At 43.9% G+C, this 24,087-nt stretch overlaps 1 protein-coding gene across 2 annotated transcripts in view; it reads right to left on the reverse strand.

Annotated features, from left to right (window-relative positions):
- Positions 1 to 1,553: 1,553 nt before the first annotated feature.
- The window catches only part of TGFB1 (transforming growth factor beta 1), a 29,665-nt gene continuing 7,131 nt past the window's right edge, over positions 1,554 to 24,087 (reverse strand). For both annotated transcript variants that reach the window (XM_061597445.1, XM_061597444.1), the window contains 6 exons: positions 17,686 to 17,843; positions 16,717 to 16,849; positions 13,015 to 13,092; positions 8,077 to 8,227; positions 5,464 to 5,620; positions 1,554 to 3,322 (listed from right to left, as the gene is read on the reverse strand). In XM_061597445.1, coding sequence (XP_061453429.1) covers positions 3,164 to 3,322; positions 5,464 to 5,620; positions 8,077 to 8,227; positions 13,015 to 13,092; positions 16,717 to 16,849; positions 17,686 to 17,843 — 836 coding nt within the window. In that variant the 3' untranslated portion in view covers positions 1,554 to 3,163. The remainder of the gene's footprint in view (positions 3,323 to 5,463; positions 5,621 to 8,076; positions 8,228 to 13,014; positions 13,093 to 16,716; positions 16,850 to 17,685; positions 17,844 to 24,087) is intronic.

Below are 24,087 nucleotides of genomic sequence, written 5' to 3' on the forward strand. Positions count from 1 at the left end.
AGGGCGCATACTCTCAGCTCACACATGGTGATGATGAGGCCTCACAAGCCTGGCCAATGCCCAGCCCTATATATGAACTTCTGCATATGCCCCAGAATCCTTTGAATCCTTTCCAGCTGACAGGGATTCCTCTGTAGACAAGCTGACAAGGAAAGGGCATGATTTAAGCTAACCTAATCCAATTGCCCATCTACCACACAATAATAATAATGTTCAAAGCACTACACATATATCATTTCAGTATTCCTTACAACAACCCTATAAGGTAGGTCAACGCTCCCATATTATGAAATGCTGTGCTTGTACCTCAAATGCAGAGGCAGTTCACACATTCACAGCAGGACTTCAGAAGATTTAAAAAAAATCAAGTGATGCATAATGTGAATTGGCCCTTATTCTATGCCTTGTTCCAAAGCAATGGTAGAGTAATAGAGCTTAGGCAAATCCACAGCAACTGCAACTTGCTGTGAGAATTTTATATACCCTTTTTCAATCTAACCCTCCCCTTCTGCAGTCTTAACTTTCTTAATTTTCGGTCGACAATGCTCATAACCAATCAAAGTGCTGGATGAGGCACCCCATTATAAACAACTGATAGGGGCACCTCTCACCAGAGCCAACTGCATCCCACAACCGGCCTAGAGTCCCCTTTCATGTTGTTATAGTAACAAACAGGAAGCTTCTTCAAGGTCACCGTGAAGCAGCTCTGGTCTCCATGCAAGAGTCAAGGCTTCCTGCCAAGAACGTGACACTCATAAATATTTACGTTATGGTGCAAGAGGAATGCAACAGCGTCAAGTGGGCCTGGAGCCATGGGCCTGGATACTGTAATCTGGGAATGGGAAGTAGCCGGCAAACCAGCTAGACTCAATGGCTCGTGGGATGGTAGAAACACAAAGGCCACAGTTCAAGTCCTCCAGATATTTAAGGATTTGGATCCTGCTGGGAAAAGCTTTGGTAGAACTCTTACGAACATTAAGAATTACTCTGCGAGATCAGACAAAACATCTGTCCCTGTATTGTTTGGATCAGCAGCCAGCTAGATGCCCCTGGGAACCTCACAGGCAGGGTACAAAAGGCAAGCCCTCTGTATCATTTCCCCCCAGCAAACCCCATACCTGGTAAAAAAAAAACCACCCCGGAATACTTCCTCTGTCTATACTGTACAGTTTAGCTTTCATAATTTATAGAATTTGTCTTATCCTGTTTCTTCAAAGGCGTTAAAAACACTGGCTATGTGAACACACCAGTAGCAGGTGGTGGCTCCATGTCAGTGGGTGTTCCATAAATTTCTTATGTGCATGTGAAGCACATAATTTGTCTGCCCTGAAACTCTTGCCGATCGACTTTGTTAGGTTATTACCCCAAGTTCTAGGATTAGGAGAAAAGGAGGGGAAATTACCTCAGTCCACTCTCTTCCCCTGTCCTTACAACCTCTTCCTAACCCCAAGGTTCTGGGAGGAAGGGACAGTCTAATTAGTTAAAACAGGGAGGCAGGAAAATGGGGCTGTAGCAGTCATTGCAGAACAAAATTTTGAATCTGGAAATCCAGCGTGAAAAATCTTATTTAATATTACACTCAAAAATGACAGTGACATCGCTGACGTAGCACTGAGTGAGAGCAAAAACACCTACATCCCAACAAGAAATCCAAGGCCCCTCCAGATGTCCCTTTTATAGTCCATTCATGATTTTGTGCTCATGGTGGTATTGAAGTGGTTCTATGCGATCCTGCTTTCAATACTGTTTATTCCTGCAAAGGTTTCAGGGCAGTCATATTGCTTTGTTTCCAATCAGTGCATGTCCCATCACATCCTGCTGAAGTCCTGTAACTTTTAATGCCACAAATGTTCTGACTTATTTTGTGTCCCGCTTTTGTTGTGGTATAGTGGCAAGACCCTCCACCAGGTGGCAATAATGTAGTAATGTTGGAGAAGCATCATAGAACAACGAATAAAGCGGAATGATGTGTGGACGGTCCAGTATAAATCCACCGGTAATGCACTATTATAACATCAATAACATGTTGCAGAATGCACCTGCAAAAAAACTCCAAAAACCACCAGTCTGGAGGGGCCCCTAGTCCTTGTTGCCCTTTCCTGTTCCATCATCCTTTTTCAGCGGGGAAGACAGCAGTTGGTGGAGTCTTTGGCAGAGGAGGCGGAGTTAAGTAGCCAGAAGATGGAGACAAGTAACTGGTGGGAGGAGTCACTTGCACCATAGGAGCTCCCCCTATGTTTCACTTTACATGCTCCCATATGTTGCAAGAGATATCTTCATGTAGAATAAATGGCAGCTATTAACTGTCTCCCAGAAAAGAGCCAGAGGACGGAGTCAGAGCAGAGCACATAAGAGGTCAACCAATTGTCAGTGTCAGGCTGAGGGAAGCTGAGTTAACTAATATGTGGGTGGAGCTCTGACAGTGGGTGGAGTCCTGCTTCTGAAACATACAAAAGGAGACGTCTCCCCCTCCGCCATCCTCTTGGTGGACAAAGGGCCAACAGGATCCTTCAAGTTATCATCATGGGGTGACCCTAACCCTCCTTGGGCACTTTATACCATCCAGAGGAAAGCAGTTCTGACTTACTGAAATCTTAACTATGCTCTGCTGGACATCATTCCAAACCTTGATATCTCGTGACGTTCAGTGCCTTTGACCCCTTTTATGTCCCATGACCCCAACTAGACTGTTCCATTCTCATGCAGAGAGATTCTTGGATGCCCTTCCATCCATTCCTTCCACTGGTGTTAAAAATTCAAGTGCCAGCTTATTCTTTCAACACATTCTTTATGGCAGGAGAGCGGGGCGCTCTTTTCTTCCTTCCCACCCAAAATAACAGTTCTTTTTCTTGGTACAGGGTGACCCCGGGGGGAGGAGGAGAAGAGACAGCCTCTTTAAATAATTCTCTCTCAACATATGAAGCAAAATAATTAAAAAGAATTAAAAGATTTTCAACACCCCCCCCACAAAACACACACACACAAATTTACAAAATAAAATAATGAAATAATAATAAATCTCGCTGAATGAGGTTTTGTTAAAAAAAGGTTTTGTGAGAGAGAAAGGGTAGCCTGTGTTCCTCTCAGCTCCAGTCCTGGCCCTTTCTCCACTTGGATTCCAACCCGCCCAGAATAGACGTCCCAAGTCCACGAGTCCATTTTCTCAGCTGCATCGACATGATTTGACCACCATGTTGGAAAGTTGTTCCACCTTGGCTTGGCGGCCAACATAGTACACGATCCCCAAAGGCTCAAGCTCATTTGGGACGCAGCAGGGAGTGACTGAAGCAGACGGGTTGTGTTGGGTGTACAGAGATAGGACCTAAGAAAACAACATAAGGAAACATATTTTAAAAGGGATAACGTTATGAACTGATCACCCTTGGGCATGTCTGCACAGCCTATCAAGGCCCAAGGTGGTCCATCAGCCATGAATGGCCTGGCTACATCCACTATTCTTTGCTGCCTGGACTGCGAAAGACAGGGCAGGGGACATAGGTGTCCGCCTATATAGGGGAGGGCAGCTCCTCCCACCCTGGTAAGTCATAACCCCCAGATTCCCAGTTTTCCTTAAAAAAAAAAAAACAGTAAGTTTCTGGCATTTGTAGAAGCAGAGATATGACACAAACTGTGCAGGCATTATTCTCCTCGTTTGTTTTGTGAGAAACTAACTTGCTCCCACCTTTCATTGTTTCTAGCCAATGAATGAGGTCATAGCAATGACTGACATTGATGAAAGCAGATCTAGCCAATTAGGCAAAGAGAAGGCTAGAGTGAAACACCCATTATCTGGACTCTTGGCTTGCTTTTAAGCCTTTTCTGCTGGTCTTCCCTGGTGGAGAAATGATTGCTGTGCTGCCCCATAGAAAACAATTCAGGTATCCAGGACTTTAGCGTAGCTGTGATTTGGAAACAGAGTGTCAAACCAGAAGTAAAAGGTAGCAGCAAAAAGAAATCATTTATTTGGAGCATTTGCTTCGTCCCCCCTGGAAAATCTCCAGGGTCAAGATGCATGTTTTCAAGCTCCCAGCAGGCTGGCGATGGGCCTTGACTAGATGTAGAAAATTCTAAAGCAAATCAAAGGACAAATAAATTCTAAAGCAAACCAGAGGACAAATAAAACAGCTCTCTCCCTCTCCTTCCTCCCCTTCTCCTATGAGAGAATATTATATTTGGAGAAGGAGCACCCCGACACCAGCACACTGCCCTGCTGCTGTCACCCCAACAGGACAGTGATATTAAAGAGAACATCTCAGTGTGCTAACCCCCCTGCAAGATCGGAATTCACAGCCCTCCACAGTAGTAGGAGGAAGAAAGTGCCATTTTCCCACCTCTCTCTCTCTCTCTCTCTCTCCCCTGCACAGCTACAGGGGAGTTGGGAACACCTGAAAACAGCTGAAAAATGGCAAGCAAGAGCTAGGACCTGCCAATTTTGGTTCTTTCAGTTTCACATTTTTCTGATATTAAATTCAGTTCACATTTCTGCAGCAATTTACAATTTTTTAAAAAAAGGGAATCCTCCTGAAAATTCTTCAGCATTTTCGTGTGAATTTGTCCTAATAAACACGGTTTTGACTAAGGAACACACATGTGCAAGCAATTTCTCATAATATAATGCATTCTTGTATATTATTTTCACTAGTATATTCATTTTTATGCACACTTTCCCCTAATATATACAGTTTTGTAAACACTGTTTGGTTGGAGAACTGCATTGCAAAATTTGGATAAGTACAAATTTCAAAGGATAGCTGTCTTTCATTTCTCATATTGCTTTGGAAAGTGTGGATTTGATAGATTTGGCTTTAAATGTGAACTGAATTTAATTTCTCTCCCTCCCTAGAGGGAGCCAAGAAAAAACCCACTTATCCATCTTCACATGGGGCGGGAGTTATCTGTTTTATCTGCATACCACCACACAGGTACACCTGTGGGGCTTCATGTTTTCAATAGATGTTCAAGAAATCATATATAACATTTATAATGGCTACCAAATTTTACTCATGGCACCGCACAAAGTAATTTTTCTTGTGGCACAGGATCTTACAGACTCTCATAGGATGGCGGTGACCCAAAAATTGACATTATCTGCCGTTGCCCCTGAACTGGGGAATTCCCCTCTCTCTGCCATCAGTTGCTTCAGATATCTTCTAAAGACCCATCTTTTTGCCCAGGCTTTCCTTGACCCGTAATACTGAACCCTGTTATTTCCAGATTCCTGTTTTTATAAAATGATTTTCCTGGTTTTTATGCTCTATCTCTGTTTTTATGATACTGTTTTATTGTTTTTATGTTGAATTTTTTTGTATACTGCCGCAAGATTTTTAAATATTAAGCAGTTTAGAAATGCTTTCAAATAAATAAATAAATAAATACCAAAGGAGGAGGGGGGCAAGTGGGGTGGGGGATGGGAAGCAAGAGTAGTCAGCATCTTTGGAGAGGCAGAGGGCCTCTTGTCCCCACCTTGCTGTACTGAGTGTCTAAACTCCAGAGATAGGGACAAGGCCCCATGCAGAAATTGGCATAGTAGCCCTTCGGTTCGTGGATCCACCTCCACTTCAGGTCCTTACGGAAGTCGATGTAGAGACGCCGCACGCAACAGTTCTTCTCCTCTGGCGACCTGTAATAGAGGAACCCAGGAGGAGCTGGAGAGCGGAATGACAGATCCCGAGTTCTTGTCACTTCCAGTCCACCTCCGTGGTCTAAAACTACAGGAATCCCAATTCCTTTCTCTTCTAGCTTGGCAGAGAACCCAGACAAGTCTGTCTCTTGCCTCAGGCTAGCTGATGTGCTGCTTAATGATCCTGCCTCCCCCCCTTCACTATTCTTGTTGTTTTGCTGTACTTTTGATTTTTACTATTGACAAGTTGACCACCACTGCTTATATTAACTTCTTTTTTCCTGCTAAATTTTAGCAGTACAGATTCAAAAGCCTGGATGGAGAAACCTGTCCAGGTCTAGCTGCTCCGTACCTACAGTGTAAGGGGAGGGGAGAAAAAAGGATGAATTGTTGAATGTGTGATGATGAAAAATCTGAAAATGAAAAGTCATGCCTTGTACACCACACCTGTTCATAAATGGTGTTTTTTTTAACCCAATGAATGTGAAGAACTAGGGATTAGAGTTTTTTTTCCCCTTCTCCTGCCTGCTTGCTGCATTGATTTCTGCATCATCAACTACTCACTGTCAGTTATGTAATGACGACAATGTTGAAGGGCCACCCCACAATGCGTGCACACACGCACACACACACATGCACCTTAAGTCTCGGCCACTGTCCCTTCCTTAACGTTATTTGGATTAAGAGTCAATCTCAAGCTGCTGCAATTTAGTCATTTTTTAAAATTAAAGTTTTAAACCTTGTGATTATAAAAAAAAGGCGCTGTGATGCAAGAGTCAAGTCGCTGCAATTGACAGGCAGATATGTGCATTTCTAGCCAAATCTGGTCTACTCTCTGGTACTGGAGTTCTTGCCTGCCTGCAGTAAGACGTTTTGAAATGTAATTAATTCCAAAGTTTTAACATGGGAGAGATGGACATTTTATTCTTTATTCTATTATTACAGCTACTAGTGTGCTGCTGCATTAGGTGAGGTCAAGCTTATATATACTGTAATGGCATTGCCATTAACACTGCTTGTGTGAACCTTACGTGAACCTTATGTACCTAAGCTATGTCTCTCTCTCCAATCCACTCTACCACCTTGTTGAGGAAGTATCATTCATTTCACAATACAGGTGACTTAACTGACACAGTCTCTCTCTCACACATACACACATATCCCCCAATGGCAGATGCACCATGCTCTGCAATACAAATAAACATTGTCATACCCCCTCTGGGAGCAGCACTCGGGCTTATTTATATAACTTATAAGAGAAACCCAAACAAATATGCTGAGTACTGATTAGTGAATGAAGCGAGTCCCTCCTATTGCCTTCAAAAAGTAGTGTCCTTCACTGCATTGCAGCAAAACGTAATTATTTTCGTAATTGGCATAATGGGCAGACATGACCAATTTGTATAGTAGTAGTAAGTAAGTAAGTAAGGATAAGCAGTCAGTTTTTTTCATGTATTTCTTCTAAATAAGTCAGTGAGGGAGAGAAACTGCTGCAATTGACAGACGGTTTGTTGTAAAACAATGACGCTGCTTTGCTTGCGAACCTTGATGAGATGTCTGCTCGCCCACCAGTGCAATCTGCACATTCTGCAACAAAGTGTTATTTAAGGTCCTCCACAGAACACCCACACAGAGGGTCTGCTGTGCTGTGTGCAGTATCTGTGATGTTGTTTCCACTTAGAAGAAAATTTTACAGTCTTTCATAGATGAAAATGAAAAAAAAATTGCATTACATTGAAACGTTATTTGGTAGATTGAAAAAACGACACTTTCTTCTGTGATTTGATAATTAATGACCGAAACGATTACTTAACCTAAAAATTATTTAAGGAACATAGGAATCAGAAAACAGAAAGACTAAAAAAAAGAAAGTGACATGAATGTTAATAGCCATTTCTGAGAATTAATGAAACAATAAGAAAACTGGAGAGAGGTTAAGGTATGTAAATGGCGATCGTTATCACCTAAACAGCTGTGAAGAATGCATCAACTTAGAGGACAGCCAATCGTGAAGATAATAACGTAAAAGTCTGAGTGGTGCGGATGACAGCCCTGACCCACAAGAAATCAGTGGCGGTCCAAAAAGACAGTGGACTGTTGGATTGAGTCGGAATCCAGTACTAAGTCCTCTCAGCCTAACCTAATTTACAGAGTTGTTGAGAGGATAAAATGGGGAGGGGGAAGGCCATGTTTGTATGGCACCTTGAGCTCCTTGGAGGAAAGGCGGGCTATAAACGTAATAAATAAATAAATAAATAAATAAATAACAATGTGTCTTTTCAGATTGTAGGCCTAAGGGCAGGGATTCTCTTACTAATGATTTTTGTAAACTGCTCTGGGAGTCTTTTGGGCCAAAGTGCTGGGCAGAAAAGCCTTAATCCGTCAATTAATTAAAACATCCCATTTTATTGTCCAAGAAGCTCGCCAAAGGAGCTTCATCAATAAAAGTCACTCACTGGCTGCAGTAGTCCATGCCTGCCGCACGCTTATGCCGGTGATTTTGCAGGTGTTCTGCCCGCTCAGGGGGCATTGCCATCACAAGGAGGTAGGGAGGCTGCAGTTTGGCCGCGCTGATTCGTTGCTGGTCACCCCTCCTTTCTTTTAGGCCTATGAATGGAAAAGCATTAGCAGCATTGTTTCGGCTTATTTTATTTAAAATGATTTATATACTTCCATTCATAAAACACATCAAGTCAGCGTATGTATTTACAAATACATAAAGTAAAAACAACAGTGGTACGGATGCTTTATAAATAAATAAACAAAACACTTCTCTGAGTACCAGATACCAACACCCCCTGCCCTAGTCAACGGAAATCAAGGAGGCAGGGAAATACCCTCCAGTAACATTGACTGTGAAGTTATTCAGGTGATAATGCACAAAATATTTTGTGTGTATTTGGGCACATTTGCCATGCCATAAAAGGAACCCCTGAATCAATGGAACTGTGTGCACTTTGGGGGCATAGTTAAAATATATATTATATGTATATATATATATTGGCTTGCCCCAAGAAAGAGGGTTGAGGAACCTCAGGCCCTGACCCAAATGTGGCCCCTCCAGGATTCTCTTCCTGGTCTTCCTGCGCAGTGTCTTTCCCCAAAGGCCACACCCCTTACTGACCTGGCTCCATGTTCTCCTCAAGTGCTTGTGTCAGATTGGATTGTGTTATTGGACTGTGACAATTTGCCTTGCCTGTTTGGATGGCGGATAGAGAGATGTGTGTCCCTGCAGAAGCCAGCCTTGTGCTGACTGGGGCTGCTGGGAGTTGCATAGTCCAAACCTTGCTGAAAGTCAGCTTCCTCACTTGCTACCATTCCTCCCCTGCTCTGCCCAGCTCCAGGTAAATGTTGGGTGCACTGTAGTGCTCACACTCTCAGCTCACACATGGTGATGACAATGACAATGCCCAGCCCTGATATATGAACTGTGCATATGCCCCCAGGGGTGTAGTCATCTGGGGACTCTGGAAGGTCTTTGATCCTTTACTTTTTTGGGAGGAGGGTTCCAGAAGGCTTTCTATGTCTCCAGCATCCTATGAGCTAATCAGCATGAAAGGGGGCATGCTAGCCACAAAGAAGGGTCTTCTTGGAGCCAATCAGCATGAAAAGAGGTGAGTCAGCCACTGAGAAGACACTTCTCATGCTGATTGGCTCTTAAGGATGTCTGTTGTTGTGGGAGAAGGCATTAACAAGGATCATATTCTCAACTTAGCAGGGAAAAAAGGATGGGAGTGGGTGTGGGTGTGACTATCAGGAAGGAACTCTGCACTTCTGAATTTGCCACTACGCTACTGTATGCCACAGAAACCTTTACAACTGATAGGGATTCCTCTGTAGAAAGGGTGCAGTTTAAACTAACCTAATCCAATTGCCCATCCCCCCCCACATAAAGTACTTCACACATAACATTTCAGTAATCCTGACAACAACCCTGTAAGGTAGGGCAGTACTTCCATATCATCAAATGCCATGCTTGGACCTCACATACAGGGGCAGTCCAAAACATCTGGAGAGCACCAGGTTGGTGAAGGCTGCACTAGCCTATTCACTTGGCTTGCTGCTCCAGAGCTGTTTGCTCTGCCAGCACCATTATGTAGGGTGTGTGCTGTTGCCCACTGTGATCAGGAACATGCGGGATGACAGGTGTGAATGTCTAGGAGGAGAGATGTCCAACAATCCTGCTGTGTGACCAGTGGCGGCTGGTGGCTGCATGTCAGTCAGTCAGTGGAATCTACCCCGGGTTTTAGTTTGATCTTTCAATGAGTTGTCCAATTTGTTTCAGCACCTTGAAAGTTTAGACTAAAACCTGGAGTGGATTCCACTACTCCACTGACATGGAGCTACCAGCTGCCACTGCTTGTGGCAGGGTATCAGATTAGGTGACCTCACAGTTCATTCCAGCTCTGTTCTCCATGATTTGGTAGATGATGATGATTACATTCTGAACATAGGGGAGCATGATGTATGGCAGGCACACAGACCAAGGCAATTGAAATGCTAACCTTCAATTTTCCTAGAGTGAGGGCAGTAATTCTCAAACTGTGTGCCATGCAAAATAAATTGGAGGCTCCTACAAGACAAGAGCAACCATCTCATGAAGAGGGTGCCCACTGCATCCCTCTCTGAGTCACCACAGTTCTGAGCTTGCCTCCCTCCAATCAGGGGCACATCCACAATCAGAAACATGGGCAAAGGACAGGGATGTGGCACCTCAGAGAGGGGAACTCGTAACTCTTATGACTCAACTGTGTAAGTGTGACACAGAGCAATTTTAGTTAAGGGGGAAAGTTTGAAAACATAGTGTGGGAGGGAAAGATACACTTTGAAACTGAAGCATTCTGAAGTTCTTAAGAGGAGGGTGCCAGATACTGTGGACGTACCATGGAATCAGCCTGTCTGTGACCAGCTTATGAAGACGTGTTCTAACATCATGGGGACCTATTTTCAGTTGATGAAATTTGGGGTGTGTGCTGGGCTCTGTATGTATGTACGTGTGTGTGTGTGTGTGTGTGTGTGTAAGTGTGTGTGCGTGGTTGTGCTTCATGCTGCCCCCTAGAGGAGATTCACATCAGGTTGAATCATGTGATATGGCATGATAAAGTGTCGCCGGAATTGGCATGGCACCCACCCACACACCACAGCTCACCCCACCCTGGGCAGAAGGCACGGCAGGTATGTGTGTCAGGAGGATGAGGAAGTTCTCTAGCCCCAATTCCCAGAAGGAGGCAAGTCTCATCCTGAAGCCGGAATCCGCCAAGACTCTGCTTGCCAGGTGTTGACAAGCAAGAGAGGAGAGGGTTGCCAGACAGGGACTGAACGAAGCCTCTGACAGGGCCCTGGGAGGCCATGCTCAGATCTAGTCCTAGAGGGTTGCCAGAAAAGGGCCCATTCTGCTGACTAGGCAAAGGCAGCAGGTCAGACTCCTAGTATTTATATCAGGCCTGACCAGTCCAGTGGCTTCAGACTGTTTGCCAATCACAGTGGCCAATGTCACATGCTGAAGCCTGAGCACCCACAGTACATGGTCACTTATGGGGCTATACCTCACACTCCATAATGTAATGGCAAATTCAGAAGGTCAGAGTCCTTTCATGTTAGCCACAGCCACGCCTCCTCCCCCCTTTTTTTGCTGCAGGTTGAGAATGAGATCCTTGTTAAAGCCTTCTCCCACAACAACAGACATGCCTAGAGCCAATCAGCATGAAAGGGGAGAGTGTTAGCTACTAAGTAGAGACTTGTCAGTGGCTGACACACCTCCTTATAATCTGATTGGCTCCAATCAGCTGACACACCTCCTTTCACTTTGATTGGCTCCAATCAGCAGGAAAGGACAAGGAAGCATCTTAGAAGACTCTTCTCAGTGGCTAACGCACTCCCCTTTCATGCTGATTGACTTGTAGGATGCTGGAGACATAGGAACCCTGCTGGGACTCTGCTCCCAAAAATGTAAGTGGTCTAAGACACACACCCCTCAAATACTCCAGATGCCTATACCCCTGCTCACACTACAAGGTTCCTAGTTCAAGCCCCCAACATCCCCAATAGCCTGAAATTAACCAGACCCATCCAGTCTAAAAGCCTCTAGTACAGAGATGGGGGAAACCCTTTTCAGCTCAAAGGCTGCATTCCATGGCCATATTCCAAAGGTGGGCGGCCCCAGAGGCAAAAGTGGGCAAATGTAAATTTTAATAAATGTAAATGTCAAGCAACAAATGTAAATTTTATCTTTGTTCGGTAGGCTAGTTTCTACATACACTCTCACACAGCCCTCCCTGTCCTCCATCCAGATAAGCAAGAGGCATTGTCAGAGTTCAAGGGCATGTTCCAGCCAGGTGAAAGCACCTGGGGTGTGAAGCAGCGCTGGTGAGAGGTACAGCCTGGGAAGAGTTCCGGGGGCCATATTGAGAGGCCTGGAGGGCCGCATTCCACCACCCTGGGGCCTTAGGTTTTCTACCCCTGCTCTAGCAGGTTTAAGCTTTGACAACTCTTAACTCAAATCCTTGTGGGATGGTCTTGGGCATGTCACCTACCCTTTAGTTCTCAGACTTATTTTTGCAACCTATAAAATGGGAAAATGAACTGAGAGTGAAAGAAGCTCACTTAGTTATGGCTCATGAAAATGGCTTACACATAGCGGCCCTGATGTAACACCAGCTGCACTCACAGACTGCATACACACCATACATTTAAAGCACACGATTTCCCCCAAAGAATCCTGGGAGTAATTTACTCCTCACAGAACTACAATTCTCAGCACACTTAACAAACTATAATTCCCAGGATTCTTGGGGGGGGGGGAAGTCATGTGCTTTAAATGTGTTTAAGTGTATGGTATGTAAGCAACTTTAGAGGGACAGCCAAGGGAGAGGCAGGTCATTGAGCCTATTGTTGAAAGATCTGGGGCCAAGGTCACACAGTTTCCATTCAGGCAGAATGAGAAGTTCACCTCTCTCTCCCTCTGTTTTACCTCACAGGAGTGTTGTGAGGATAAAATGGAGTGGGGAGAGGACCAAGCTGAGTGCCTTGGAGGATGTACAAGAGAAAAATGCAATATTAAAACAATCATAATAATTGTGAGGCTAAATCAGGTGGTCCTTTCATTAGGGCACTATTAATAGCAGGGGACAACAGATGGCTCTGAGCCATGATGGGGCAAATATATGAGGACGTAATGTGCAAGGCCTATTGAAATGAATGGAAGTAGCACAAGAGCCCTACCAGAAGTGTGTCAAAAGGTGAAGCCTAATGTCCCTGGCCCTTTTGCCATTCAAAGTTTGGCCCTTATTAAAAAATTGTTGCCAATGAGGGCACAAGCCCGTCTCCCCAAGCTGGAAATGTACTCCAGGTTTCCCAGGCAAATCCAACCCTCATTTGCATTCCTCAGTGATTACCTTCTATTTCCACTTTCAGGTTATTGAGAGCGCTTTCACACGAACAGTGGGCACTAAGGCGGAATCTCCCCAGAGGCTCTGAAATGTATAAAATGTAGATTTTATGGCACGCTTGTAGTCCCCAGCAGGTTGAGTGAGGGATTTGAACCCACAACCCCAGAGGCACACCCCCTAGTGAAAGCAACACACATCCTAGGTGAAGACAAAGTTCACATTAAATACACCTTTCTTCTCCAGAGCTCAGCTCGTGTACATGCAAAATGATTCAGCAAGTCTGAAGCAGAAGTTGGCTATGGACAGTGTTGATTTGCTGTCACACATACCCCCCCCCATCTTTACATAGGTTTGCATCTTTAAAAAAGGTTTCACTTTTTAACAAATTTAAGAAGGTGGCAAATAAACGGATAAGAACATAAGGACCCTGCTGGATTGGGCCCAAAGGCCGATCTAGACCAGCATCCTGTTCTCACAACAGCCACTCAGATGCCCTAATAGGAAGCCCACAAGCAGGACCTCCACTTGTGATTCCCAGAAGCTGGTATTCAGAGGCATACTATTCCTAACAGTGGAGGCAGAACATTGCCATTGTACAAAGTAGCCAGGAATGGATATCCTCCATGAATATAAGCATATTTGCAAAAACATAAACGTTTATGTGGCACTTAAAAAAAAAAAAAGAATGGTGGAAAGCCATGCATCGTGGCAAGACTGATGGCTAAGCCAGCATTTGATTTGTGGACAGGCACGTCTGTCATGCCAGCTGCAAAGATCGGAGGAACCCAGGTGGTAAGGGATGCACAGACAGCTCTCTCTTCATTCTCCCTAAAGTACTGAGCCCCCGTTATGTCTCAACCCTTTCCCTTCCCAATCCTGCAATTGATAACTATCACAACCATTAGGGCAAAAGGGTTTCAGATCAAAGCAGGTGACAGATGGGCAGATCTGAGCCCTGGCACCTCTCATTTTAGAAATTAAGTGCTTTCAGCATCATAATCCTTGCCTTTTTTTGTTTCTTTCCTCTCCTTTCACCGGCAACCTGTGCAAAGAAAGTGGCCGAGGAGTGGTGCATGCCAAGAGTGCCTGACGCACGCACACACTTTTGATCTGGCTCCTTCTGAAACCCAGTGGCAGTGTGCCCAGGGCGTGGTGTGCCAGCTCAGCAGATTGTAGCATTGTTTTTTTCCACAGCCTTCTCCACCTCTTTTTCTCCCTCCTTGGGCACAAAGGCAAGGCAGGGAGAGGTTGCCCTACATTTCTAGCCCCTGAAGGAACAAGTGCTTGAGCGCTCCTTGGGATGAGCATGGAGAGCCATCATTCGATAGATATGACAGAAGAACCAAGTGGCAGAGTGGACTGTGCTGCTTCAGACTGGCCTACAGGTGCTGGTGCTGATGGGAATGTGACTTTTAAATGCTCACCTCCATTAAAATCTCATTGCAAGGCATAAGTAATTTGGGATTTTAATTTATTTGTTTGCTTTTCAAGACCCTACAAGGACAAAAGGTGTGCATTAAGAGAAAAGGGTTCTAGCCCAGCCTCACTCACACAGTCTTAAGTGATGCAGAACATTCTACCATCACATTCGTATCTCATCCCATGGCACATGTAGATCCATGATGCAAAATAAAGTGGCAAGCTGAGACGGTAGCATTCTGGACCGTAGTTCTTCAGACTGCAGAGGTGGGTGAGTGGGTGAATGTATATCACATTTTGGTATGCTCCCAAATGCTCCCTACATGAAGCAAATACATACGCCAGACCTTTTTCCCCAGTTTGCTAGTTTTCTACATGCAAGGATTTAAAATAAAAGTGGGAGAAATATACAAAAATCCAGTCCTTCACCTGCAGTCTTCTCGAGGTCAATTTCTACATTCAGTAGATGGCAAAGCATTTTTTGACCATACCGCTTCAGGTGAGGGAAACAGGCCTGGCTCAAGACATTTTTTGCTGTGTGGGCTGCAGGACAAGATGGCAGTCCGTTCCCTCCCTTTCAACATATAGAAGCCTCCCGGATTGGCAGTGGAATCGTACTTCAACACTGGCCATGGGACAGTGTTCTCCACCACACCGGAGGGTAGCAGACTAGCTTAGGGGCTGCAGGGCCAGGCAGCTCTGTCCTCCAATTACCTCACCGACCCCTGCCCACATCTGCTGCCCAAGGCAGCCACCTCACTCAGCCTAATGACAGGGCCGACCCTGGGGAGTAATGATATTTATTTGTAGGCAGATAATCCTGAAGGCTTGGAGTAAGGCTCAGTAGGAGAGATGGCTAAAGCAACTGGGAGGCTTTTTAGTTTAGAAAAAAGCCCCCTAAGACGAGGGCATGACAGATTTGTGAAAGGCGTGAATTTTTTTTTTATCCTTCTGTCATAATACTAGAATCTAGGTTCACCCAAGGAACGGTTAGCAGTAGGTTCAGAACAGACCAATAACAGTACCAAGAAAAAACTTCTCCGTACAAGAAGTAATTTGTTAATGGAGTTTTACTGTCACATAGAGACATAGTCACGGCCACCAATTTAGATGGTTTTTAAAAGGAGATTAGACAAATGAATGGAGAAGGAGAGTTCTGTCAGTGGCTGTGTTTGTGCAGAATACTAATCCATGGTTTGTTTTAGCCATGGTTTGCTCAACAAATCATAAATCATCCCACAGATGAGCAAGCAAGGCAAGGTTTGTTTGTCAAAACTTGGTTTCTTTTCTAGTCACTCTTGCCTCATGCTTCTGTAGCTTAGGGAGTGTTTGGGGTTGATGGCCAAACAAACCATGGTTAAGCAAGGCTCTTGGGTTTGTACACACTGAATCATAGTTTAAACAAGCCCCACTTCATAAACCAACAACAAGCCATGGGTTTATATTGTGGTTTCATGGCAGAAAACAAACCACGAGTAGTCTGCTGGGCTGGGTTCAGATGTTCAAACAAACCACGCTTCAGCTAAAAAAAAAATGACTTAGCCTTATGTGCAAAACCAGGCCAATGTTTGTATAAAGCCTCCATGTACAAATGTAGTCTACCTCTGAATACTAGTTGCTAGAGGCAAACCATACTCAGCATCATGGTGATAGCCTGACTGTGGCCTTTCTAGAAGCATCAGACAGGACACTGGTGAAAACAGGAGGCCAAACAAAACAAATCTGTAGTCGGATACTGCAAGTCAAATGTTACACAGGACAGTCTCGGTGCTATTCTGCCGTGCACTCCATTCCGCCTACAACACGTTGGGTAACTGTAGTGCAGAAATTTTATTTATTTATTTATTTGTAAAAGTATTTATATACCTCCTTCTCATAAAATATCAAGGTGAATTAAGTCATTCATTCTGCCACCCTCGCTCTGCACAGACCACTGAAGTCCCAGGAATAAATGGCTCTTTCCAGCTGGCATGAACTGTGGGACCCCACCCCACATGCCCACACATTTGGCTGCTTCACTAGGGCAAGTGGGGCACTGCCTCACCAACATCAGTCTGCCCTCAGCCAGCCGCCACCTGCCTGGCAGCTTCCTCCTCCTCATTCACAGTGTTTCCCTTGTAGAGCGCAGCAGGGAAGAGGAGGAGGAGGATGGGGACAAAACTTGTATCCATTGGCTCCACCTCTCATTGGATCTTGACTCTGCCTGTCAGTGATTCTGGCTCCACCTCCCCTTGGCTTTCCTGCTTTCTGCCCCGCCTGTCCCAATGGGCATCAGCCACCACTGCTTACCTCTACTTGCGAGCCACTCCCGGAGGACAGAGGTGACGTCAAATGAAAGCCACTCCTTCTCGCTCTTCAATGTTACCATGCGCCCATCCAGGTAGTACCAGGAGGAGGTATTGATGATAGAGTGCTGCTGTTCCTGAAGAGTAACGGAAGGGATAAGTGGAAGGAAACTGAGTCCCTCCATATCTTACACATACCCAGAGCTGTTCGTGTTTTGACCGAATGTGCCACTGTACCTCACATCCCAATTTCATGCTTAATTTTTTTTAAAAAGTTTCTAGCTCTCAGGGCTGAATTGGAAAACAGGCAATGTCTGCAGAAGATCTACAGGAATGAGGAAGCAGAAATGCTATGCCCCCAAATTCTGTGTCTCCCCCATTCCTCTTCTCTGGCCTCCAGTTCCCTCTCTAAGCATCTCTCCCCCACAGCACTTTGATCCTTGCCATCCAAATACCAAAAATTCTCCAGTTCAGATTAATATAAGCAAATGTGTTTTTTTGATAAATAAATTTAATTTGTATAAATATGCCTTCATTTTGCACAGTCCATACGAAGAACTGGATTTAAAACAGGCCCTGGTTTCAAAATCAGAAATGTCATCTCCTCCCAGCTGTAGAATGCCTACAACACTATACAGACTCCCTTCAGGGGGGTTAACATGAACCAAAGGTCATTAGAAACAATCTACAGAACCTATCTTCAAAATCAGAGATTGGCCCTGGGTGCCTCTGAGCATACGCAGACTGTTCTCCTCCTTTCACCAACAAATAATCATAAATATCTCCAACCCATCTGGCATTAGACTGAAGGGTTTCCAGGCAAGAAGGTAGAATTTGTAGGCATGCTGGAACCCCAGTAACATTTATTTTAGGAACCTGGTACCACGCAAGCCCCTCCTAACCTGTCCTTTCCATACCACATCAGACTCCACCTGCATTCCACCTCCCTTTGCACCAGCTTTTCCCACTGCACCTGGTAAAGCTCCAAGCGCTGTTTCTGGCCAGAGGCACGCATCCTCAGCTCAGCGCGGTACAGCAGGTCAGGCTTGTGGAGGGTGATCCGGATCTGTGATATGTTGAACCCAAAGAAGACTGAGTAGTCTGTCTTCTTGTACCGCTCCCCATAGCTTTCTGTACAGAGAAATTATAGGAAGCAAGGAGAAGGTCTTAGTTGCTCATGTTTCTGCATGCTGGTTCCATTTCAAACATGATCAAATGATGTATTTCTCCTTTTGAAGTTGTCAAGAGAATATAGGCTTTGCAAGAACGCTGGACAACACCTCCACTCCTCTGCAAGCTAATTAAAGACCTTGCAAGAGTTCAGCTGTAAATCACTTGAACACTGGGAATTTTCAACTGGAACAAAAATCAAAACTGAGCATGGGAATGGAAGACAAACCTTCAGGCTCCTTGTGAGCTTTGAAGGGTCACAAAGCTGCTGGATTCTGCCATCGTAACACACTTATTAGAGAGGAAGCCCCATTGAAGACAACAGGATTTACTTCAGAGTAGGGATGGGCAAATTTCTCAATTTCTGTTTCTCTCACATTTCTCCTTTTTCCAATCTTCAGTTTCCCTGGTTTCCATGAGTTTGTGAATTTTTTTTAAAGTCTGCATGAAAATTCATTAGAATTTTTGTGTGAACTCCTAACATACACATTTTTGTATGCAATTTGCCTAATATCCACATTTTTGCAGTGATTTTCCCTAGAATAATACATTTTGTATGTTCACTAATATATACATTTATGTGCACACTTTATCTTAATATGTGATTTTTTGTACACATTACTTGGCTAAGAACTGCATTGCAAAATTCAGAGAAGTGCAAATTTTGTAGAATGACCGAGCTTTGATTTGCATATTGTTTTGGAAAGTGAAAATTTGGTAAGTTCACCTTTAATGTGAACTTAATAGACTTTCTCCCCTATCTCTGCTTCAGAGTAAACACGCCCCGGATCATGCTGCATCCACATTTCTGTGGGGAAATGTTTCTTTGTCATCAGTTCAACTTATGTCTGTGTGATATTTCTGGATATGACTATTAGTACTGCTTTAGGGTTTTAAAAAACATATACTTTGGCATTTGCTCTGACTGAAACCATTTTTGAACACTCCCACATTAAACAAAAAACTTCCTGCAAGTACAATAAAGAAAAGAAGCTAGCATTCAAAAACTTTGTAGCCCAGCCTGCTATGCTAGTTTTCTTCTTGATGTAAGTGTGTGTTTATGTATAAAGAGCAATGAAAAATGACAACTCCTGCTCTGTTCCCCTGACACACACACACACAGAGCTGGAAGTGGCACAGTTCATTTTCTCATCTCAAGACTCTGCTGCTTGATTTCCAATTCCTTCTATTGGAAGTGTAATCTTACCCATATTCGAAAATCAGAGGCATTTTTAGTTTTTTGCTGGGTTGCATTGATTTGCAATGCCTCCCACTTCTGTGTGCTGTTAGTGCTCCCTCTTCGCATTGTTTTGGGCTTCCCTGCCTGTTCCACTGGTACTTCTCAGGCCTAGCCCAGCTAGCACATTGTTGCCAAAAACACATACACACCAAGATTGGCCTACCCCTGTGTCCCTCTTAGAAGCTGCTTAATGTGCAGAAATCAGCAGGGAAAAGCTTTTCATACCTTCCAACACCTGCAAATCAAGCTGCAGTTAAAAAGTATAAGAGCAAGGGCTAGTTGATGCCCCTATCCTCCAGCCCCTACCATCCTCTTCTCTCATCTATAGCTATGCCAAGCCCTAGCATGGGTTTTCTGGCAGAATTCTGTACCCTCCGGCAGGTCAAATTTCGGAAGTATAAGTTGAGTCAATTAATTGTGATTGTCAATCTCAAATGCAAATGTTTTCAACTCTGCCAGCAAGGAATGCTTGGATGATTCCCAGGTTTCTGCATGCATCCTAAAGCCAAAATCAATAAGAGAAACAACAGCCAAACAGCACCCAGGAGCGTTGGAAACTTGCTTACAGAATAATTTCAAATTTTAAACCCTATGCCAGCCTTCACCAACCTGCCACTCTCCAGATGTTTTGGACTACAACTCTCATCAGCCCCAACCTTGTGAGCTGTAGACCAAGACATCTAGAGGGCACCAGGTCAGCCAAGGCTGCCTTACTCCCATTGCTTCTGCTTTCATCCCCGGACGCAGGAATGGCTAGCTGTATGTTGCTGTGTCAAATGCAACTTTGCAAACTTTCTGAGCTTGCTGTGTTACTCTTATGCCGTTTTACAGATCCTGGGACTGAGGGTGGGCAAGATTGCTACATTGCGACATTGTGATCTTGCTGGAGTCCGATCCGCTGCATCTTTAGTCAGAAGTAAGCCCTGCTGAGTAAGTCCTGGGACTTTATCCCATGTTGGTGTGTATAGGACTTCAGTTTCAAAGTTGAAAGGCAGGGGGAAAGAATGCAAGGTGGGATTTTGAATTTCCTTGAGCCCCTCCCAAACTTTTCTCCCACAAACCACTAACTTTCCCTTCACCCATCCTCCACTTTTTGCTAGAGCAAGCAAGGCTGGCATTCAGGGGGTCCTCCCACTTCTTCCCCTCTCACAGCAACCCTGTAAGGTACGTTACAGAAAAAGAGAACAACTTGGCCATCTAGTTTCATGTCTGAACAAGGATTTGAATCAGGTCTCCCTGGCTCCAGCACTCTAACCACTGCACCATGCGAGCTTGCTTTCTCTCAGAACGCTAGCTGACGCAGCCCACCAGTCAGAGACACACCCCAGAACTAAGCACCATCTTTGTAACCGTCTAACACTGTCACACAGCATCTATTTATGGTACAGGAAGAGTCTATTTTTAAGCTTCTCTTCCTTGTAGGATCAAAGGGGCTTTGACTACAGTTCCTCATCCCATCTCACCCCACATACATCATGGTCAAATCAGCTGCCCTGGACATTCTCCTCTCCTGGATGAAGGCCACAATGTTAATGGAACAGTTTTTTTTTCTTCCTCATAATGTTGTCTTCTTAAATGATGTAGCGTCCAATGTTTGACAGAGGAGAACAGGGTATGCCCATTTTGCATGAAGCAAACATGGAGTTCTGAGAGCAAGCAAGCTAGGGGAAGGAGAGAAATTTGATAGCTGCATGACAAGCAGAAATTCTTGTTTTTCTAAAGGTTTTTGGGAAACTTTTCCCTGGCCCACCACTTCTCATGATTCTAGGGCTGACACCTCTTCCCTATGTCTTTAATGGCAGGCTGGCAAGCAGAAATTTAGTTAATTTAGCAAATAGAAATGTTAAGATTTTCCTGGCCATAGAAGTATAAAACTGGAAGGAAAAGTTTCATGTGCTTAATTTCTGCATGTTAGTATGCTGTTTTATTTCATTTTTAAAATCTGATTTCATGTTAATTTGTTGTTTATTAGTGGGGGAAAATTAAATTTCATTATTATCATCATCAACAACAAAGGCAGAGGGGGTGGGCCGATAAAATAAAGACAACAGTCTTCTCTGCTTCAATCCCATTACATTTCTCTGCTACCTTCTGATCAAATAAGATCTCTGAGTCCAAGCAGATTACAGAACATTAAACATGCAATTGAGAACTTGTGTCACTAGGCAGCAAAGAACTGTTGGGTTGCCAATTGACCAGAAAAAAATCTGGCTTAGTGGCAGACTAGCAGCAATGTGATCTGCAGAAATCAGTAGCGGAAACTTTTCACTGGGTGTGTGCAGATAAATATTGCTACCTGCTACAGTTTGTCTGCAAATCAAGTTACTCTGTAAGGTACAAGAGCAGGAGATGGTAAAAAGAAGAAGAAAAAGCTGGCAACCCTATAGCTGAGAATGAAAAGCAGCCCTAGTTCTTTACAAACTCATAGGGGGGAGAATTTGATTCTCTCGCATTTAAAGCCAAATCTATCAAATTGGCGCTTTCTGACACAATATGAGAGCTGAAACACTGTCATCCTTCAAAATTTGCACCTATTTGAATTTTACAATGTAGTTAGAGGCAATATATTCATTTCCTCTAATGTATATATTAGAAGAAATGAATATATTAGTGAAAATAACATACAAAATGCATTATATTAGGAAAAATGCCTTGCAAAAATGTGTACATCAGTCAAAATTGCATACAAAAATGTGTTTATTAGGATAAATCTACACTAAAATGCTGAAGAATTTTCATGAGGATTTTTTTAAAAAAATCACAAATTGCTGCTGAAATGTGGAGAACTGAATTTCAGATTGGAAAAATTAGAAACTGAGAGAACTGAAATTGACAGAAACGGCTATCCCTATCATAGACCTAAACCTTACTCCCCTGAGTCCCCTCCAAGGACTTGGATATTGTTTATCTCTAAGGTTTTGCCAGCCTTTTTCTCCTTCTTTTGTTTGGAAAAGGCTCTTACACCTTTAATAGTTTAGCGACAAGCAAAAATTCAGCAGGTGGAAGTGTCCCCCATTGCTGGATCATCATGCTGCAAAAAAGCACCCCATCATCTATTGAATTCTCCTCTGCAATGCAGTTGGTAACAGCACAGAAGCCCTACGGGATGCAAAGTTGACTGTAATTTTTCCATCTCATTGCCATTCAACTCCCACCTCACAGTTTTCTCCTTTATGTACCCACTAGGGTTGCCAGGTTCATGGCCTGAGATTGATCCTGTATCTTTAGGAGAAGAGAAAGGCAGCCAAGTGCAGGTGTTCTTGCAACAATGTAATGGGAAAAACCACAAGGTAGAATTCTCCCTTCTAGCTAAGATTTCGTTTCATATATCTGATGAAGTGAGTTTGAGTCTCACAAAAGCTTATGTCATAATACGTTTGATAGTCTTTAAGGTGCTCCAAGACTCTTTGTTCTTTTGGGGACTTGAGACTAATATGGGGCACCCCTCTGGAAACTATTCACCCCATAACTTCTGAGTCTAGGCACTGATCCTCTGCCTGTACTAAGAAGATAACTCAAAGAGTTCTGCCTCACAATCTTCCACTTCCCTTCTTCAAAGTTTGCTGCGGTCACCGTTTTGTTTCCACATGACTCTTGTGGAAGGAGGCTGCAGTATCTTGTAAATGGAGGATTTATGTTTTACAGCTGCAAAGACAGAGATAAGGATGTCTCCATTGAACAGCCCCTGCTTATCTGCCTAAGGAAATTCCCAAGCTATTTTGGGTCTTTCCAGTGTTACATCTCCAGAGATAAGGGGATGATCAGTTTCTATCTACTGTCCTTGTGACCTTGAGAGTGGAACACAGTGCCTAACTGTCGACCTCAGTTTCCCTCAGCTGTAAAATGGGGATAGGCTATAAAGCCTTAAATGGGGTTTCTAGACTGCTTTCTCCCATACCAGCAAATGCCTTTGGCCTCCCTGTAAATTGGAGGTAGTAGTTGTATCCTGATTAGCTGTGTCACTGCTGCCCTAGGCTCCTTTGAGCAGAAGGGTAAGATAGTAAATACATACTGGATTAAAGGGGAGGCAAAAGGAACAGTTTGTGTTTGCCTAACAACCACCCCTCAAACTGCTTTGAAAAAGAAGAAAATAGGCCCACACCAATGAAACAGTTGAGAGGCTTTTTTGCCCCAATGCTGCATCTCCAGGCCTATGAAAGCTTCCCTTCTTTAAACTCATCTATGTGTCAAGTAGGGCTTCATTCAATTTCTCCATCAATTTTCGTTTCTCTCAATTTCTCATTTTTCCAGTATTAAGTTCAGTTCTTCACATTTCCACATCAGCTTGAGATTTTTTTTTTAGGTCCTCATGAAAATTCATCAGTATTTTATAGTGTTAATTTCTCCTAATATATGCATTTGTATGCAATTTTGCCCAATATACGCATTTTTGCAAAGCAACGGTCTCTAATATAATGCATTTTTGTATGTTATTTTCACTAATATGTGCATTTTGATGCACACTTTACCTCAATATATGCATTTTTGTATAAAGTCCTTGGCTGATGGAGAGCTGTGCTGCAACATTCAGAAAACGGAGTATTTCAAAGGATGGCTGCATTTAGGTCCTTTTATTCTTTCAGAAACTGCGAGCTGGGGATGTTCCGTCATTAACTGTGAACAGAATCAAACTTCTTCCCCACCCGTAGTGTCAAGTAGTCCTGTGCTGAAATCTGTCCCCAGTTCCTCGAAAGCTTCATTTCTCAACAAGATCTTTCTGCCTCCTTCTCAGAACACTTTCTATAAAATTCCTTTAGAATTTTGGTCAGTGTGAGATTTTGAGGCTATTTTATCCTTGCAAGGTGGCAGAGGGTGGCATTTGCGCTTTTTCTCTCTAGTGTCCAGCGTTCTGCAACCTCCCCAGCTGCCTGCCCTGCCTGCCCTGAAAAAGCCCCATGGAAGGAGGTACTCCATAATGTCTCCCCCTGGACTTTGACTTAAGCACAGGCACTCAGAAAGGCTGAA

The sequence above is a fragment of the Rhineura floridana genome, chromosome 15 (assembly GCF_030035675.1).
Source record: "Rhineura floridana isolate rRhiFlo1 chromosome 15, rRhiFlo1.hap2, whole genome shotgun sequence".
Classification (NCBI taxonomy): domain Eukaryota; kingdom Metazoa; phylum Chordata; class Lepidosauria; order Squamata; family Rhineuridae; genus Rhineura; species Rhineura floridana.